This window comes from Conger conger, chromosome 6 (assembly GCF_963514075.1).
Source record: "Conger conger chromosome 6, fConCon1.1, whole genome shotgun sequence".
In the NCBI taxonomy this organism is placed as follows: domain Eukaryota; kingdom Metazoa; phylum Chordata; class Actinopteri; order Anguilliformes; family Congridae; genus Conger; species Conger conger.
The window spans coordinates 46,358,720-46,377,250 of record NC_083765.1 but is presented as its reverse complement, the minus strand read 5'-3'; the positions used below and the strand labels follow the sequence as shown (position 1 = coordinate 46,377,250).

At 43.3% G+C, this 18,531-nt stretch overlaps 1 protein-coding gene across 4 annotated transcripts; it reads left to right on the top strand.

Annotated features, from left to right (window-relative positions):
* Positions 1–1,544: 1,544 nt before the first annotated feature.
* On the top strand, positions 1,545–17,175 carry LOC133130747 (short coiled-coil protein B). Of its 4 annotated transcripts, none has more exons than XM_061245561.1 (4): positions 1,545–1,679; positions 14,083–14,154; positions 14,324–14,404; positions 14,904–17,175. In XM_061245561.1, exons 1-4 carry the CDS (start codon positions 1,616–1,618, stop codon positions 15,044–15,046), a joined length of 360 nt encoding a protein of 119 aa, XP_061101545.1. In that variant the 5' UTR covers positions 1,545–1,615; the 3' UTR covers positions 15,047–17,175. The 4 variants fall into 4 exon arrangements, with proteins under 4 accessions (XP_061101545.1, XP_061101546.1, XP_061101547.1 ...); XM_061245562.1 differs by lacking the exon at positions 1,545–1,679 and adding an exon at positions 12,559–12,715; XM_061245563.1 differs by lacking the exon at positions 1,545–1,679 and adding an exon at positions 12,569–12,715 and having other exon boundaries at positions 14,086–14,154.
* The last annotated feature ends 1,356 nt before the right edge of the window (positions 17,176–18,531 follow it).

The window sequence follows — 18,531 nt, the reverse complement described above, 5'->3', positions numbered from 1 at the left end:
CAGACCCTCCACACAGGGCAGAGGTGGTTAAATAATGGTAAGGCTGTTTACATCGCAAAACCGCCTTCCCTCCAGCTACTGGGCCTTCTAAACAGCCCCTCCCCTGTCTGTATCTCAGTGCGCTGCGTGAGGTAAACGGAGTCTGAATGTGGGCTGAATAACTGAACCTCTGCAGAATGCCAATGGGCTGAGAGTCTCCTGCCCTGTGTGGGCCTACTGGAAGGGAAGCATTTGAAATTCAACGGTTTAATTAATATGGGCTGTGTGATTACAGGTGAGGGTGATGGGGGGTGGGGGGTGGGGGCTCATAGCTGCTGTAAGAGGTGAGAAGAATTAATGAGGAGAAGGAAATTGTCTGGTTCAATGGAACAGACATTTATAACTGGGATTAAACCTCAGGGATCAGATGGTACTCATAGATGCCTGTATATAACCAGAATGTGTCCTTAACTTAACTCTCTGCCAAACAAACAACGCACCATTTCTTCAAAAGTTCTGTGTGGTGAGTTCGTTTTAGCACTGACTGAACACTGCAAACTGTGTCTGAGAAGAAAACTGTGTCGTTCAAGAAAAAGCACACACTTGAAAGCCACATGCAGCTGCACATGAAGCTGGGCCTCGTGTGACAGAAATAATCCTGTAACGTTAGAATTGTTGTTTTCTTAAGGTGAGGGCTTGAGAGGCTACAGAAAACTTTGCCAAACTCCTCAGGAACTCCTCACTTCTCACATTCTTAGGTAGTAACAGGAACTCCATAGCAGAACCAGGAAGGAGTGTCTGGTCTCTATAGTAATAAATGGTTTCTGAGAATGTTCTCCTGATATATCTACTCTCTTGTTAGGAAGAGAAATGAAGTGTCATTACTAATGTCACTTATCTCCCAGCCCTGATACATCCCTCATGACACTACAGGAGGGCCTCATTTTTTAAAGCCATTCCAGATTCTATGCAAGTCATTTTGGTTACAGGCAGGCAGGCTTTTCATAGCTTACATAGGGAGGTATATAGGTTTCTAGTACAGATACTGTTCAGGTAAACAAGAGGTTACGGGTTTGAATCGAGGGTAATGAACATCTATGAGCATCGTGCAAGCCTGAATTGCTTCAGTAAGTATGGGGCAATATGAATGGAACAAGTACAAACTTACCTCCCCAGGCAAAGGATGTGTGCTTGAAAAACTGAACCTGAGACTGTTGTGCAGTGGGCCTGTCCGGCTTGGGTTGGGCGCTCTGCAGCTACCCCCCTCTGTTAAAAACACCTGCCGACTCACTGTTAATATCCCTCCATACAGAAGGACGTCTGTATATATCTTTAACCAAAGCAGCATTGACCTTTGAACCGTTGGCTGTTGCCTCTTAATCCCGTGCTCTCATGCTGCTGTCACTGTTCCTGTGGCAACGGCGTGTCACCAGAGCCACTCGTCAGGTAGAGCAGGTACAGGTGCTTTGGGTGCTCTCCTCTGAGCTTTGAATAATTTAACGGGCGTGGCTCAGCAGAAGCAGCGACTCGGTGGGAGGCCCTGGAATTTGAGACGGAAGGGAAAGCTGGCAGGCACTGCACGAGCACAGAGCAGCACAGCTGGACTTCCTCGCGACCAAAGAGCCGCAGAGCCAACATGGAGGGAGAAATGGAAGAGGAGGACGGGGCTTTCACCAACATCTCTCTGGCCGACGAGCCAGGTAAGGGCGTGCCCCGCGAGCGATGCCAAGCCAAAATAAATGTGATCTGGGAGAGGCTGAGTTCAAAGGTTGTTCTTGGACACAAACAAGGCCTCAAATCATAAATATTCCAGAGACTGAAGAGAAACTACGGGAGAGGTTTTTTCTGTTTTTATTGCGGGAGAGACGACACACTCTGTGTTACTTCCTGATATGGCTCAGGACGTCCAGGCGCTTTATAAATAATATATGTGGAAAGAGTCTTTAGATTCAACCAAAGAAATATAAAGTATAAAGAATTCACATCTTTGTTACTGCTACTAACAGTGTCTTTACCAATGTTTTATTTGGTTTGCCTTGCAAACTCCAGTCGGCACACTACCCTCACAAGTCCTTTTGTGAGTGTCGACAAATGTGCTTGTTGTAAAAACTAATAAGAAATCCTGTACTTATAGCTGTTGAAAGCCTCAGAGGGTATTTTATTGTGAAGGACGCAAAAGGCGCATGGGAGGGAAAACACAATTTGCTCTAAATATCCATTCAGAGGAAAAAAGTCCATAGGCCTACTCTACAGTTTGCTGCTATCCTGATATTTCCCATTGAACTTAGGAGGCATATTTCAGCTTTGGAGGCATCAGAGCCTCAGGCATGGGTTCTCAACAGGGGGTCTGTAGACCCCTGGGGGTCCTTGAAGGCACTGTAGGCCAGACCTGGCCAGACTTGATATGCAATGACTACATATCGATAAAAAAATACCTTTTTAACATTTGATGAAAGTCCCCAGGATGCCATTGGACCTGGATGGGGGGGTCCCTGGATCAAAAAAGGGTCAAATTCCCCGTGTAAAGGAAATGTTCCAGTGCATGGATGGGCCCCATGGTCCGGTGCTGAATCCAGGCTGTGTGGTTAGCGGCCCTTTAGTGAGGAAAACAGTTTGGCTCTACCATCACTCAGGGAAGGAGGGCAGGTAGGGTTTCAATAGACTGGGAGGACAACACCTTATCATGCACCAGCGACACCTGCTGGTCACGCGGGTGCCCATGGGTCCATAAGCTGTGCATGAGTCCTCCTACTCCTGTCTGTGTCAGCTGGGAACTGTGGTGTGATCAGCAGCCGTTAGCTGATACATACATAAATTGAGGAGTCGAAATTGGGGAGAAAGACTCAAAGTGTTGGGAACAGTGCATTGATTGAGCTGAGCTGAGCAGGCGGGTTGAGTGTCCAACAGGGCCGGTGGGGCCCTGCCACACTTCCCCCACAGCCCGCAGCCCGCGATCATTCATCTTCCCAACGGAGGCCTGGGAGGCACCGCGGCAGCGCCCGCCCGGCGGAACGTGGGGACCGTCCGACGCTGCGCCGCCCCGCGCCCCTCCGCTCCCTCAAACGCCATCCTGACATAATGACATTCTCTCCCTCAGCAGAGCCAGGCCTCCCCCGGGCCCAGGCAAATTGTAATTGGAAAAAGACAGCGTGGGGCGGAATGTGATCCACTGCGTCTCTCATTAGAGCTGGGAGAGGCTGGATTAAGGGGTAATATCATAAGTGGCGTGACTGCGGAGAGGGGCGGGCGCGTCGAGTGCAGGGGCAGAGGCCGCCCGCCGCTCAACCGCGCAGGGAGGGACAGCAGGGGGCGCTGACGACAAGCTCCTCGCCTTGGAAAATGCGGCAAATTCCAGCCCATCCATCCACTATAGTACATATATACAGTACATACATAGTACATACATCCTGTCATTGATTACTGGTTCAGACTTCTTGTGTATATCTTGCACTTGGTAGGTGCACTGAATGTACTGCATTTCTGACACCAGTAATATTATGCACTGTGGATGGAATAGCTTCTGTTTGCAGCAGCAGAGGCGACATAGGCAGCCGAGGGCGGCAAGTGCTGAGGGGCGCACAAACAGTAGCTCTGTGCGCATACACACACAACCTGCACTTTTACAGACACCTGTTTCTGTGCCCCCCACTATTCATAAAATGTAAAAATGGAGAATATATGTGATGCTTTACACGACCCATAGACTGGAGACAAAATAGCATGCAGAATCAGCAGCGCCTGCTCAGAGACCCCTTCCTCCCTCTCTCTCTCTCTCTTTCTCTCTCATACAAAAAGCTGACTGGCTAGTAGCTATGGCAATTATTATTAGTTGTCAATTAAACCCACTCCTGTGATCAGATAAGGTTTTACTATCTAGACTGTTGTGAAGCCAAAACCACCAAAACTATAGAAAATGGAGCAGGTCATGTTTTTGGTGAAAGGAAGGCAACCATATAATTACTGTTAATATCAATGTGCCGCTATATGATGGGGAAAAAGATTGTCATCAAAGGCTAATTGCTAAAAACCCTGACCATTTATAAGTTACATGAAAACAATGGCAGAGCATGAGTGCATATGTATATTTGGATAGAACCAACAGCTTAGTTTGTATTAATGTCTGAAACATACACTCACTGAGCACTTCATTCAGAACACTATACTAATATAGTGTAATATAGGGCCTCCCTTTGCTCTCAAAATCTCAATTCTTTGTGGCATGGATTCCGCAAGATGTTGAAAACATTCCTTTGAGATTCTGTTCCATGTTGACATGATTGCATCACACAATTTCTGCAGATTTGTCAGCTGCACATTCATGCTACAAATCTCCCGTTCTACCACATCCCAAAGGTGTTCTATTGGATTCAGATCCGGTGACTGGGAAGGCCACTGAAGAACATTGAACTCATTGTCATGTTCATGAAACCAGTTTGAGATTACTTTCGCTTTGTGACATGATACATTATCATGCTGGAAGTAGCCATTAGAAGATGGGTACATTGTGGCCAGCAACAATACACAAATAGACTGTGGCATTCAAGTGATTATTGATTGGTATTAACGGGCCCAAAGTATAGCAAGAAAACATTCCCCACACCATTACACCAGCTTGGACTGTTGACACAAGGCAGGTTGGGTCCATGGATTACCCTACCATTTGTATACCATAGCAGCTACCTTATTTCCAGTCTTCAACTGCCCAGTTTTTGTGAACATGTGCCCACTGCAGCCTCAGCTTTCTGTTCTTGGCTGACAGAAGTGGAACCCAATGTGGTCTTCTGCTGCTTTGAGCTCATCCGGCTCAAGGTTTGATGAGCTGTGTATTCTGAGATGCTTTTCTGCTCACCACAATTGTATAGCGTGGTTATCTGAGTCAGCTCTAACCAGTCTGGCCGCTCACTCTGAGTTTTTAATTTTTTGCACCAATCGGAGTAAACTCTAGAGAATGTTGTGCGTGGAAATCCCAGGAGATTAGCAGTTACATTGTTTGTGCATACTTACTAAATCCATCCATCCATCCATCCATTATCTTAACCCGCTTACCCTGAACAGGGTCGCAGGGGGGCTGGAGCCTATCCCAGTATACATTGGGCGGAAGGCAGGAATACACCCTGGACAGGTCGCCAGTCCATCGCAGGGCACACACACCATTCACTCACACATTCATACCTACGGGCAATTTAGACTCTCCAATCAGCCTAACCTGCATGTCTTTGGCCTGTGGGAGGAAACCGGAGTACCCGGAGGAAACCCACGCAGACATGGGGAGAACATGCAAACTCCGCACAGAGAGGCCCCGGCTGACGGGGATTCGAACCCAGCACCTCCTTGCTGTGAGGCGGCAGTGCTACCCACTGCACCATCCGTGCCGCCCTACTTACTAAATGCTGTTTCAAAATTATCTTCTATAAAGCAATAGTCTGCAGAGTAGGATGTGATAATATGCACTATTTGCAAAAGAGACTTTGGACTTTGGCTTTACCTGTTCAAAAATATGTCTCAGGACAGTAATCCAAACTAGATGAATGTCTTCTATCATCACTTATCAAAAGTGTATCTTGAGTGTTATTATCATTTGTAACATCCACTTGCATTATATATCGAACATGAGAACATGAAATATAGTCAGTGTTGTTTCTCTAAATACCAGGGTCCTATCATCTGATGTGTATGCAGAAATGTCACTTTAAAAATAGATGAAAGGGTGATTGATTCTCAATCAAATCAGTTTACTAGGACTTTCATCTTTCTTTAAAAAAAAAACATAGTGCTGCATTCAGTGGTTTGTGCTTTAGACCAGCAACCCCATTGTACCCATGTGTGAGGTAGTAAACCTGAAATGCCCCGTGCCACAGGAATTCTGTAAATGGAGATCTGTTACGGTGCAAACACTGTTGCTAAAGACCGTCTGCATGGATAGGGTGGGGGAGAGTGGCTGGCAAAGTAAATGTGTAGTAAAGCTAAATTGACAATAAATATGATAAGAGCCAACATAAATAGAAGCAACTTTCACCACTCAGGCCAAAATGGGGGCCTCACTAGTTATATAAGGGGGAAGGGGGGTGGGGGGAGGTTTGTAAATGAGTCACAACCACGTACAGCTTTCCAGACAATGAGAGTAAATGAGACGGGCCAAAGATGCCCGGAGGCAGGGGCTGACACACACAGATCAGACATTAGTGCAGATTCTCTTCCTACACGGTTACGGAGGTCCTGAGTCAGCCGGTAGCTCTGCACCCTTTCTGCTAGCCCACAATTAAACACGCTAATTTGGAATATATTATGCAATCAACTTTCCCTTGCCGTGATTATCCCCGGTTTCCTGTGTTTACACTGCGACGAACGGCAGACTCACCTGTGCTGTAGCAGCCAGGGAAAGCTCAGTGCTGCTTCTCCTGGCTTAGCCTGTATCTCCTTGCGTTTGTCCAGATCTTTCCGGAGCGGTGTGTCTGATAGCCTATAGGATTTTACAGGCTTACCCTAGGCAAACAACTGACGCTGCCAGACTCTCTCCGGTTTTAGTCGTTCTTAAATTTTCAGGATCCCATATAGCCACAGACTTCGGTGCAGCTGAGCCACTCTAGGACTAGGAATTGTTTGGGCTGTGTTCCACATCATGCGGTCTTGTGGTTATTGACCTGACTGTCAAATATGGGCCTTCAGGTTTAGCACTGGACTGAAACCAGCTCTGAACCTTTTCATCTAATTTGAGCCCACCAGATACCTGGCCAATGTTGAATTCAGAAGAATTCAGCTGTGCTCTGTGGGCAAATGACTCTATTCTAGAATCAAGGGGGCTTTGTTTTCCTCCATGCTACAAATGATCCATTATGTTATGTCTAAATTGTTCATGACGTTAACATGACCAACTGTCTGTGCATGTAATTAGAATATGAAATTGGTGGTCAAAAGATAACAACTAGAAAAGGACCCAAAAGGAGAGTTTCGTTTAGAAAAGCTACAGCAAGACCACAATGGCACTTATAAGACTGATCTATTCATAGCTCTTTAGTGCTGTATTCAATCAAGCACTTTCCCAGAATTCTGCATTATTGTACTATGTATCTGCACCAGTCCAGTCTTTTCAATGGAGTCTAATTAATTCCTGTGATTCACCCAGTCTGAAAACAGACGTGGCCTTTGAAGTGCATGCAGCGGTCACTTCACTTTCTCTATTTACCATGACAAGAAATCAAATCTGGAATCGCAGTAATCACATTCAAGTCTCTGTTCGATGTAGATTAAATACCTCCGGATTAGTCTGGATGGAAATGCCGTTTTCAGGAAATCTAGACGACTGCTTGTGTAAAGCCGTCATGGGGTTGTTAGGCTACTGAAAAGCAGCAATGTCTTTTCATATTTCACTGTACATCAATTTACCCCTCTTAGAAGCAGGCAACAGAAAAATAAATAGACTTACTGCTCCGTGCTTACCACCCACCTCTATTGAACAACAGTGGCTCCTGTAGGCTATATTCCCTTTGACATAAAATAGCAGACACTGCTGTCAACCTCTGGAAAAAGCTATAATTGATTTAGGCCTACTTGTCCATTTTTCACCTAATTGAACATTTCTTTGATTAAGGATAGACCCACTTACTAACAATAGCAAATGGCATAGGATTTTGCTAGCCTAGGCAAGTTGCCATCGGTAAAAATGTTTACATGTTTTAAGCGCACAACTGTACTGATCTAATCACTCTCTGGAGATTTTATCACATACGATGCCCTCTCCATTGCCACCTCGAGAAACAGGGAATTGGTTTGGTTTCATTGCTTATACACTCACTGAGCACTTTATTAGGAACACCTGCAATTCATGTGATCAGCCAATCGTGTGGCAGCAGTGCAAGGCATAAAACCAAGCAGATACGGGTCAGGAGCTTCAGTTAATGTTCACACCAGAATGGGGAAAAAATTTTATCTAAATGAATTTGATTGTAGAATGATTGTTGGTGTCAGACAGGGTGGTTTGAATATCTCAGAAACTGCTGATCTCCTGGGATTTTCACACACAATAGTCTCTACAGTTTGCAGAGAATGGTGCAAAAAACATGGGCAGTAGTTCTGCGGGCAGAAACGCCTTGTTAGTGAGAGAGGTCAGAGGAGAAGGGCCAGACTAGTCAAAGTTGACAAGTAGCCGACAGTAAAGGAAATAACCACGCATTACAACAGTGGTATACAGAAGAGCACCTCTGAACACACAATGCATTAAACCTCTAAGTGGACAGCCTACAGCAGCAGACGACTTAATAACTCTAAAAACAGTAAGTCTAATTCTCTAATAAAGTGCTCACCACTGAATGTATATTTCAGCGTATAAAAAGGTCCGCCTCACTGCAATGCCAAACGTCTGCTTTCCCGCTATTTCTTACGTACGTGGGGGCGAGGGAAAGCTTTCAAGTCGCGCGGGGCGCTAGGAGAGGTTTAAGAGAGGCGACCAGGCGTGTCTACCACGTGGGTGTGTGAAGTGCAGAGACGCCAATCTTAAGAACCGCTGACAGAAGGGAACCGTTTGTAAACAACCATGAAAACAAAACTATATAGCCTAGAGGTCGACAAATAGCTCGATGAAAATGTCGCGACCATAGACGCACTTTGGCTTCTCTTGTCTGGTATCCCACTGTTATGCAGATGCCTTTGCTATGTTGTTTTGCTCCGTGTTAAAGGCACACAAACAATAAGCGGAAGCAAATGTCGGCTACTTTCACGCGATATTCTGTAGTATCCTATCTTTAATATGATATGATCGGTTTTATCTTCAATGATTAGGCCTAGTTGCAGGGCTCTGCATGAACAGAATTTCATTCCCCTACCCCCGAGACACTGCGATCGATTGCATAATGAGAAAGGGTATGTTCAATGTTATAGGTAAAAGACCAGCACGGAAAACGTGCGATTATCTTCGAGAGCTGTTTGTGAGAAGTTAATATGTGCTTTGTCGCCCTCTATTTGTAGCTTGATGTCGCAACAAGAGGCTGAAAATCCAGTGATTGAACTGAAATTAATTTTTGATCAAATTAGAATTTTGGGAGTGGGATATTTGAAAATAAACTAAAAATATAAATAATACTATTCTTGAGAACATTAACCTTAACCTCGTGAGGTTCATCAATACAATAAAATGTAAACAAAACGTGTAGCATCCTATTAAATAAATAGGCTTTCTTATATTGGTTATACTCTGTTATATAGTACTGTAGACTTTATCAGTATTTGCATGGCTGTTATTTAATTGCGCTAGATTGTAATTTCCTGGGAACTTTTCAGAGAAGACCATGTTGCTTGGGGAGCAAATACAGCACTACACCAAACAGTTGGGTACCACTTCGATCTGAAACTGCTGGCTTTCCCAAGACAAAAAAGCTCTGGTTTGTAGGAAACATTATACTAGCCCCTGTATATTCAACATCGTTAGTTCTGGGAGAAGGTAATATTCCACAAATTGGTATAAAAAGATATATAATATCAGCTTCCTCTTGGTTGAAATAAACCTCAACAGGCATAGGGTGAAATACTACCCACTAATTGACTGATGCTGTTATCCGGCACAGCGTTTTACTTGCCAGCGCGACAGTGATCCGTGCTGTCGGTGGGACGAGGCTCTATGAATCCGCTGGGCTCTGCCGCCGCCGCTGCAGTCTGCTCGCACAGAGAGGAGCATATGGGATCCTCGAAACGGCATAACGGCGCTGCCGTAGCCGTGCGCTAAGCCTTCCGCATCACTTAATCTGGTGCCACCAACTGCTGCTGAAATATGTTTTGCCAGGGGAGTGGAGCCCGGCATCTGTCCAGCGCTGCGTTACAGCACGCTGGTTGCGAGCCGCTGTCCGCGACATCCGCTGCAAGCCGCTGCGGTGGTGTACCTACATGCGCCAGCGAAAGGAGGAGGGGGGGCGGTGTCAATAATGCAGTCTGGCTCCAAGGGGAGCGCTAGCACTGCCATCTGTCAGCTGAGGGCATGATCTCAGCGCGGTTTGAAATTGGACCACCCCAGTCGCTTGTTTATGGCTGTCCGTCGTTATTGATGATGATGCTGCTCCCAGTATATGATGGAATGAAGGCCTGTGTGGTCAGTAGCCCCTACTCTCATAGTACCTTGGCTCCAGCCTTGTGTTCAGTGAGCTTGAAAGTGATGGTGATGACCACCACGGCACAGTACAGGCCGTTGCCGAGGTGGATCAATTAAGCAAAAGGTATAGCTACCATAGTACCGACATCCTTTTGATACAGACATCTTGTTTTTTGTAGTAGTTCTCATTTTTCCTGCCTGCCTTCAAAATGCACAGCTTACCTGTGGGCATGATGCCATATTGGGTAGCTACCTGTTTGATTTTGGCATATGGCTTCCATTCAGACATAGGCCTGCAGCCAGTTGTGCAATATTTAAATCCAAACATGGGATCAGAATTCCTATTTTACTGATCTCCCTCCCTCTTGTCATCTGCTTGTTTGCACTATGATTGGCAAAATGGAATACTGACCTTTCCACACTGACTTGAAGGTTTGTGTGGGAAAGGTATACTTATCTACCTAAACTGAGCATTTAAGATCATTTTCCTCTTTGGAGCTCTCCAATTTCTTATTCTTTACAGAAAATTCAATTAAGTAATTTTGTGATATAAAGCAATTTAGTCACCGTTTTTTTAACCTCCATGACAGAATTTTCTTGCATTTAATGAAACACAGATGTTCACCACCACTTTGTACATGTTGGTCACTGCACATCCCTTGAAACTGAAAATCATTGTCCACCAGATGGTGCTGTTGGGTTTATCCTCAACCAAGGCAGTGACAGTGGTCTGTGATCTCCTTTTACATAATGGAAATTATTATTATTTGACTGAGGCTGGCAAAGGTTCTGTCAGGTAAATGCATAACCCGGAAAGATAAAAAATATAATTGGACTAGAACTGGACTAGAATATCTCAGGAACTGTTTGTGTCCCTCCCAGGTTATTTAGAAAGTGTCCCATTATATCAGGACACAAAATCATTTGAACATGTCAACATGAGGCACTTAGTTTACCAGTGCCACACCAGAAAAGATTCCTACCTGGAAAGTTTTGTATGAAAGGTAAAATAGATAACCTCAATAAATTGACTTAAATTGACTTCCTGGATAAATTGATTTGAAAGGTACAATATCCTGCCAGAATAAATAGTTTTTTAAAGGTTGAGTAGTTATCCTGGTTGAATAGATTCAGTAGATTTAGAGCAGGGTTTTGTAGGTACACAGGCCTTTGTTGTTAAATACGTAGCTTGAGTACTTCAGAAAGTGCTCAAAACATGCCACGTAGAATAAGAATAAAGATTGATGATATACACTCAGTGAGCAATTTATTAGGTAGACCTACACCAACTTGTTAATGCAAATATTTAATTCGCCAGTCATGTGGCAGCAACTAAATGCATAAAAGCATGCAGATGTGATCAAGAGGTTCAGCTGTTGTTTAGACTAGATGTCAGAATGGGGAATAAATGTGACCTAAGTGACTTTGAGTTTGCAGAGAGTGGTGTGAATAGTGCTCACTGAGTGTATACCAGTGCATTTTCTATGCTGTGGGTTAGACAATAGACCTTCCATCAAAAATTTAACCAGGCAATAAGCTTCTCTTCTAATTAAATGTTATTTTGCATTGCATTACTTTACATTTAGCAGATGCTATTTTCCAGAACAGCTTACACTGTGGCAGAAACGTATATTCCCCAGATTAATATGAGCAGTAGTACCAGACATGGCTAACAGTATTCCCAGATCTGCAAGTGAAGATGCAACATGACTAAAGAACCACCGCATGTTGCTAACCAGATGCTAACCAAATGCTGAAGTAAATACAGACTATATACAATTTCTGCCCATCAGCTATACCCATAACATAAAAATATAACCTGAAACTATGAAAATTTTTTCCAAGGGATAGCAGTGATTGCCAGGCTGTGATTGGAGGGCCAAGGCAATAAAGCATGGCTTGGAATTAATACTGATTCCAAAATCTCTAAAAAAGGAGAGAAGGGAACTAAAGCACAGTCTGAAGAGGACTCATCTTCAGTCTGCATTAGAAGACAGACAGTACAGGCAGGCATTTTGTCTTGGAGAAGTAGCAGGCTGAGCTGGGATAGGTAGCTAGAGAAGTGAGAACCAAAACTACTGTAAAGAGAATAGAAAGTGCAATACTGTTTCCATAAATGTTCATGAGTGAAAGGTTGTTGACTATGTAATGGTTTTGGATTGTAGGAGGTGGTGCTCTATGGGATGTTGGATTAATTTTCCTTGTTTCATCATGCTGTCACTAGGTGTTGTTTTGACATTGAACTTTTGTATTGTGTTTTTGGGGGCTGTGTTTACCCGGTCTCCCCTGAATTTAAATAGCAATTAGGTCCGTAGAGATAGATAGATGAAGGTGTAGAGCTAGGTTTTACAACCATGGACGGTTTAATCGCGTGCAATGCTGGTTCCTACATTCTCATTCAACAAAGGAGAAAAGCATCCAAGGTTGGCGCGTGTGATCCAGTGGCTGAAAGCTATGTCGTCATTGTTTTGGCACCGCATTTCTCGGGCTGTATTTGCGTGCACTGCTCCCTGCCTCCCCCTTGCGGAGCGATGAGTACCTCCGTTCAGACTGTGTGGGAAGCGCCTGTGTGTGAATCAGGGAAATCCGCAGTGTCGGGGTAGTAACAATTTCGATTGATTCAACCAAAGCAGTTGTTTAACATTTCATTGACTGTGAAGGGTAAGTAACACCAATTATTTTAATACAGTGACGTTAAATAGCGTATATTCGCTGCATATATTATATATAGCTACATTTAATGTCCTTTGGTAGCTAACGTTGGCCTTTCTAAGTTAACGTTAGCAGGAAAATGTATATCCCCAGCAGTTCTGGGATGCGCATAGCTAGTAAGCTTAGCAAGTAAGCCTAGCTAGCTAGACAGACAGACCATGCAACGTTATTTGTTACTGCCACGTTAGCTAGCTAGCAATGGTTGGTAATGTTAAGAGTATTGCAAGACTAACGTTAGCTAGTTAATGTTAGCATCAGTTATAAATGAAAGCTTCACAATATTTCAAGCTAGCTACGGTCCCCGGGTAGGGCACACGGGCCTTGTGTTGATGTTTTGCTTTGTTTTTGTAACTACATTTAAAATTACATTGGTGTACGGTGCTAGCTGATTGATGAGTAGCTAACTATAGCTAGCTAGGTAACTGTTCACTAACGTTTGTCAGATTGATGAACGAGTGCTGCATCATCACGAACATTAAACTAAGATATCGCCAAGAAACCAAATTAATTTCGAGGTAGCACTGGATAATTGCCGTTAGTCTACCTAGTTAACAAGTGTAACCAGTGAAACAAGGGCAAAGTAGCCTGGCAGCTAGATTTGAAGACATTTCTGTCCTTTGGCGAGCTAGCTAACTGTTTAGCAAGTTGATCAGCTGGTGATGGAGAAACATCCCTGTTGGTTAGGTCGTGTCTTTTTATTTGTAAATAATTTAAAGGTATTGAAATAAATATTTTCGTCTATATGAAAGCAGTGTGTACGTTACTACTGATTGTGTTCTTCTAACAAACCAGCTATCTTATCGTCGGAGCAATTGAGCTTGTGGCTGTGCTGGTTGGATTACAAACCTGCCAGTAGTCTACTAACTAGTTAACAGTTATAGCAATAAGACACGTTTAAACGTGGTTATGGACAAGCCGCTAACCAGCAAGGATAAGTAGTGACAGTGTATGGTCAGAATGCTTGTGTTGCATAAGATCATTGTTTTTTCCATTATTTATGAATTAGACACAGTTAGAAAATATTGCATATTTTTTAGTCAAATGTAAACATGTTGCTTGTCTGCATCAGCAGTTTGGTGCTAATGGAAAATGTCGAGTAAAAGAGCAGACCCATGTCAGGGTTCACGGTTCATGTGTTCAAACTTACACGTGTATATATTTTTAGTATGTCTTGTAATAATGTAGTAATTTCTTTATTAATAGTTGCAAGCATTCCTATTTTGAATTTCTGGAGAGGGGACAATGGTAAATCCATACAATATTAGATGTTTTGTGATGCTTTTTAATGCTTGATGTTGTGCCCTTGCTCCGAACAGCAGACGGTGGAACTGCAACCCTGCATTCGAAAAAGGAGGACGAGTACTTCGCCATGAACTGCGACATGGACGGTAATGGACCGCTCAGACGTTCCCTCTTAGCTGCTGTGTGCTGGCTAATGCTAACGCACCCCATTTGTGTCGAGCCAGAGCCTAAGTGCTTCCTTACTAAAGGAGAATTATTGGCAGGCCTGCCCTGTTATGATGTGACAAACAGAGAGTGTGTGTTCTTGTTGTGCAGGTGACACGGAGAACCAGGTGGAGCTGGAGGAAAAGACGAGGCTCATAAACCAGGTTCTGGAACTGCAGCACACACTGGAAGGTGAGTGAACGCCCCCTTCCAAAACTGCAGACCCCCCTCTCTTGATCTCTTGACTATTTGCAGTTTGTAGTCTGTCGTCTGAATGTGATTTGTAGTCCGTCATCTGATTGTAGCAATTAAGTTAGCAATTAGTATAACGGCAACAACCTGGTCATGCAGTTGCGCAACATTGAGTTTGTGAGTCTGGTCTGAAAAGGCACTAGAGGTTCTGCTCTGAAAATAACACTTGAGAAAAGTGTTTGTTCGCCCACACCAAATGTCCAAATGCCCCCAGTGCAGTGGCCTCTTAACGGGGTGCTTCCCAGCCTTCTGAGAGCTGAGGGCATTTTTCAAGCAAAAACTTCTTGTGATTTTGGGGAAATACTGAATGAGTTTTTTCACTGTAATGATTATCTGGGAAGCTGGCGCAGCAGTGGGCATATTAAAGGAAAGCAAACAACTGGAAAAGGTTTTCTCATTTGTCAGCTTGCTCTTCCTTGTGCCGTCATTCCTTTAACAGACCTGTCTGCGCGGGTGGACGCGGTGAAGGAGGAGAATCTTAAACTGAAGTCTGAGAACCAGGTGCTGGGGCAGTACATCGAGAACCTCATGTCCGCTTCCAGCGTCTTTCAGACCACCGACACAAAAAGCAAACGAAAGTAAGGGGCTGCCTTACAGCGTCCCCCCTCCCCAACCCCCCCTCCCCCTCCCCCATCCTGTCTCTCCCTGCCCATTAACTACCCTGATCCAGCCCACTGCCCCCACCCCACCCCCAGATTACTCCTTTTTCCCTCATTAAACAAATGCACATGAAGCTTCTTTAAAGTTATTTTGACTATTGTTACTTTACAGTTTGTTTGTTTATTTTGTAATTATTTGTTAATTTTTTTTGGGTACTGTGATTTTAATGTGTTTTTCTTTTGTCATCTCAAAAATATTCTGTTTGTACAAATTTCCCCACGGGCAGAATTTTTACAGGGGACTTTTTTAAGACTGTAAAATAAAATTTCAAAAATGAACAACTTCTTATGTCCCATACAGAAACAATCTTAGCATTCACTGTTCAACGCATGCTGTATTCAGTCCTAATTTTTTGCCACACTGCTCAACTGGAAGGGAAAGGACTGTTTTCAGGCAATCCAAGTTGTATAAAAGTAAACACAAAGTGGACCCTGCTGTTATATAGTAACCTATGTATGTAATTGTCATTGTTTGTTCGAAAGTACTCAGTGGAGACTGCTCTGCTAGTCACAAAATGGCTGAAATGAAATGTCACTTTTTCCCTGTAATTCTATTGCTGAGTGACTTTACATTTACAAAGACCTTTGACCTGATATAAAATTGAATTAAGCTGTATTTAGGAGCTAGTGATATTACTGACTTTATTTTGTTGTAAGTTCATGTATTGGGGTGAGTGGCTAAATGGAAAAAGCACAGAAAATGTTATAACTGATTACATCCTCTCCTGTTGTGAAACATCTAAATTTTGAGAGTTTGGGAATGTTCGAGCAGATGGTAACAGCGTGAGCACAACAGCACCAGTGTCAGCCACATATTGGGAGGGGACACCGCTTCTAAAGCCAAATAGTAAATAAAAAAAACACTCCGTCTTAACTGGTGTCAGTGTGAGGCAGAGTAGCTCGTACTTATGTATAAGTGTCAAAAGTGTACCTGCGTATGAATTTAAAATGTTCATTTGTCCCTTTAATTTCTCTCCGAACAACACTGATCCACAAGTCTAGAAGTACTCATTATTAAAGTATAAGATCCAATCATAGCGACTAGAAAAGAGTCAGGTGGTTCTGCAGAACACCCTGCTTACTTTGAGTTTCAATCAAAAATGTCAATAGTGTTTAACTTTACCCCCAACTGCCTGTTATTTCAGTCCACATTATTAGAGACTTCCTCAATCACTAGGTTGGCACAGTCTCACAAGAAAAGCAGACTCTTTACTCTGAATTAACTATAGTTGGTCTCTAAAATAATTATCAATTATGTATGGAAAAGTATTAAATTAGTGTTACCTCCTTTATATAAAATTTGACCACATGAATAGATATTTAGTGGGAATAGAATAAGATCTTGACAATTAAGTCTGATATTTGGCTGGATGTACCAAACCTTGGATACTAGTGAGGGTTGGCACTTGTTAAAAGTTCATTTATTTCATACAGAAGACTGAGTGACCTTAACTTCAGCAGTGTTTCACAATAATATCTGAGTGTTTGTAGCGGTCTTGCCAGCACAGTATGAAAACATTCTGCGGAAGTAAGACTGGGCTAAGTTCTGGTCATTACTCTCCAGACTACCCGGCATTGACTGCTTTAAAAATAAATAAATAAAAAGACTTAAAGTGATATTGATCCATGCTAGCATTACAGATGGTCCTGTGCATTAACATACATTTACACAGTGGGAGTAGGGGTGTGTAGGCTCCATTTATTGCAGTAGTGGGTTAAGGATCTCACGACGCCCTCTCTTATGTTGAAAAATAGTCTTAATAGTCTTGATAGTCTGGAGAGGAATAGCCTTCCTGTGTATTGTTGCCGTGGTGCTTTTTTTTTGAGGAGAGAACCTGGGATGATCTCGTAAGAGAATCTTGTCATCTGCTTTTGTTCTAATACACTGGCCATATAATATGATTACAGTCATATTTGTTTTCCTCTGGACATGTGAAGTATGCTTACACATCCTAAACATGACTGCCTTGTGTGTAGATTGTGTAAATTTTACAACTGTGTTGCCCTTTTAACAGTTTTTGTTTGAATAAAAACATTACTGGTTTTGCGTGAGCTGGGGTGTCCTCTGATTGGTCCTCCTCGATGAGTGACAGGGACCAGTTCTTCTGGGTTCAGGCATCGGTATATGAAACACAAATCCATTCCTCTGAACATTAAAAGGTTTTGTAATTAACCCTTTCAAGAGTAGGTTTTTTTCTTATTTTAAGGCAAAGGGCCAGTTTCACATAGATTAAGCCTAGTCCTCGACTAAATTGAGTTTTGTATGGAGAATCTCCATTCAGAATAGAAATGAGTCTAGGACTAGACTTAATATGCGTCTGTGAAACTGGTCCTTTGTGTTCAATTTTTCAATTTTCAGTAGAGGCTGGTGGCCATTTACCTGGGTGGGGCGCCATACACACATGTACACACAGACACACACCAGTCCGCACCTCCAACCTCTATAATTACAATGAAAGACAAAGCAATGTCAACATTAAAATAAATGCTTTTGTATGTAGTTAACAACAATCTTAACATTGGAGGCTTAATAAACTGTGGGGAGTGGGGGGGGGGATCAACTTAAGTAAACATTTACTTAAATTTCATATGATGTCATCATCTCCCCTTTCACATTTCATAAGTTTCAGTCTTGGGAGCATGGATTCGTTCTTGGACAAAGTGAGGGCAGATATGGAGGCTATTGTAATATGCAAAGGGCTAAATACATTTCAACTTGGCTTCTCTTTATAGGGAAGCAACACAAAAGATGAGACAGAAAGCTTGCAACTCAAACAGCCGACCCTTTCTTTAAGCCTGAGGGATTTCCTTCACAGAACGAAAAATTATCTTAGATAAACGCATTGTCTACAACTCTGACCAACAGATATAATACACTGCTCAAAAACATTAAGGGAACACTTAATCATCACAGTGTAACACCAAGTCGGATAAACTTTCCGGGATATCAATCTGTCCATTTAGGAAGCACAAGTGATTGTGAATCAATTTCACCTGCTTTGGTGCAAATGAAAGTGACAACAGGTGCAATGGAGATGCAAAAACAAGACAACCCCCCAAAAGGTAATGGTTTTGCATGTGGTGGCCATAGACAATTGCTCTCTCCTTATCCTTCCTGACTGATTCTTCTCTCGTGGGACCTGTGCTCACAGCCCAGCACCGTGCAGCTCGATTGGCATTCGCAAGAGCCCACCAGAATTGTCGCCCTCTTCTCTTCACAGATGAGAGCAGGTTCACACTGAGCACATGTGACAGGCGTGAAAGAGTCTGGAGACGCCGTGGTGAACGTTATGCTGCCTGTAACATCATCCAGCATGACCGGTTCGGCAGTGGGTCAGTGATGGTCTGGGGAGGCATATCCTTAAGAGGGTCGCACAGACCTTCATGTCATAGCCAACGGTACCCTGA